The sequence below is a fragment of the Colletotrichum godetiae genome, assembly GCF_030913485.1.
Source record: "Colletotrichum godetiae strain CBS 193.32 chromosome Unknown BDP55scaffold_20, whole genome shotgun sequence".
In the NCBI taxonomy this organism is placed as follows: domain Eukaryota; kingdom Fungi; phylum Ascomycota; class Sordariomycetes; order Glomerellales; family Glomerellaceae; genus Colletotrichum; species Colletotrichum godetiae.
The window spans coordinates 528,898-530,700 of record NW_026851268.1 but is presented as its reverse complement, the minus strand read 5'-3'; the positions used below and the strand labels follow the sequence as shown (position 1 = coordinate 530,700).

At 55.0% G+C, this 1,803-nt stretch overlaps 1 protein-coding gene across 1 annotated transcript; it reads left to right on the top strand.

The window, feature by feature from the left end:
• BDP55DRAFT_631962 (uncharacterized protein) lies at nt 1–622 on the top strand (the record flags this gene model as incomplete). Its single annotated transcript, XM_060572350.1, has 2 exons — nt 1–443; nt 481–622. The coding sequence occupies 2 exons, from the start codon at nt 1–3 to the stop codon at nt 620–622; spliced, it is 585 nt and encodes a 194-aa protein (XP_060429782.1).
• Nucleotides 623–1,803: the final 1,181 nt, after the last annotated feature.

Sequence of the window (1,803 nt, the reverse complement as noted above, 5' to 3'; positions counted from 1 at the left end):
ATGGCAGTTGCTGCCTGGCACAAAGAAGCGCCGAAATCTGTTCAAGCTACTGTCGAGCTACTGTTTGTCATCTCCACAACGGTTTCGCCCCGAATACTAGGACCAAAAACCTCCACACCCGCCCGCCAGCAAAGAAGACTATCGAACAGCCGCTCCAAAGACGTGACGTGGGTCTTACTCAGCAGAGAGGCACAGAGGCTGCAAGAGCAAAGAGAAGAAAAAAAAAACCCCCCGGCGGGCCGCGAGGTGGTGGCTTGCAAGTTACGGGACGTGGGATTGCCAGCCTGTCTAGCTAAAAAGACCCGAACCTCGGACTCACTGACGCGAGCCCTTCCTAACTACGAATTGCCTAGCGGGAGCCTCGGAAGGATTTTCTGCCTTCTGGTTTCTGCGACGGCGTCGGCGGTCATCTTCAAGGTACAGTATCTTGAGTACCCAGATACGTAAGTCATTGTTTCCCCTATCTGTCCATGATGCCAGAAAAGACTCGCGCAATCGCGCAGCCTTGCGGCCGTGGAGCGCACGCAACGCCAGCGTCCGCGCAAGCAACTGCGGCTTAGCGTCCATCATGAGCTGGTTGATTGACGGTTCGAGTCGTTCGAGGTCCCCCGAAATGGCCTGAATGGGCCTTCAAGGCTCAAACGGGATGAGAGTATTTCGTGGCCCTCGCTGCCGAAGGTGAAACTTCCAATGAGAGCTCCGGCTCGATATTGTTTTATTGATTGCTTTCCGGTGAGGGTAAAGATAAAGTGTTTCAATCGTTTCTCTTCCAATCTTTCCTTTCCCTATTCCGTACCGCTACCCGAGGGCATGGTGCTACGTTGCGGCGTGTTGCGGCTCCTTGGCACTCTGTTGACGTTGCCTCTTTGAGCCTTTTCGGCTCGAGGGTCGCAATCCTTCCGTGTCGCAATCGAGGAGCAACGAGCCCTTTTCGGGTTTGTTGCCCTCCCAGGGCCACCTGCCTCCCACGCTCCCTCGAGGGCCTCTGCTCGTGAAAAATCGCGCGCGCCGCAACCCTGCAGGACGCGATGTTGCTTCAGGCGGCTAAGCGGGCGTACAGCACCAATGCCTTATCTTCATCCCGCAACAGCATGTGTGTGACTGTGTGTGTGCCGCCGTGAAGTATGTGTGATGTGGCCACGAGGTTGGCCAAGCTGCCCTGGTATTGTGAGACCAAAAGGCTGGGAGCTGACTCACCGCCCGACCCCCATGGCCAGCAACTGAGACCGCGGGTTAGACTGCCGCTTCGCTTGTGTGCGATATGCATATACGAAGGCTTTAGCTTGCTCAAGAGGCGCGACTCCGACAAGCCAGATCAGCCCAGCGGCGGGAATACGGCCAACCACGATTTATTTGCTCTTCGCTGGTTCATTCTATTCTGAGTTTCTCTGCCAGCACAGCAAGCCGTTCAGACGATACGAACTATGAGTGGGCGCCCCCGCGAGACAATGGAGCAGATGGGCATGCCGATGAACCGCGGGTTGCGCGGGGTGGTAGCCTGTCATCGTTCGTCGAGAGAACTTCTTGAATCCTGCAAGTTGCTTATTGAAACTTTGATCCGAAGCCTTACCGTTCCTAGTAGGGCTACGTGTGACGTGAATGGCACACATTGCGTCGGGTAGGTCGGAGCCGTGATGACGAGCTGAAGATTTACAGTACATCATTTCGAGGAAACTCGAGAACAATCTCTCACTCCTGTAGCCAACCGACCGACAAACGCTACCTTGTATCCCATACTCACGGCACTTCGTATGGTCGTACCATCTTCTGGTCTTTTCTCTTATCTGGGAGGTGTTCTCTCAT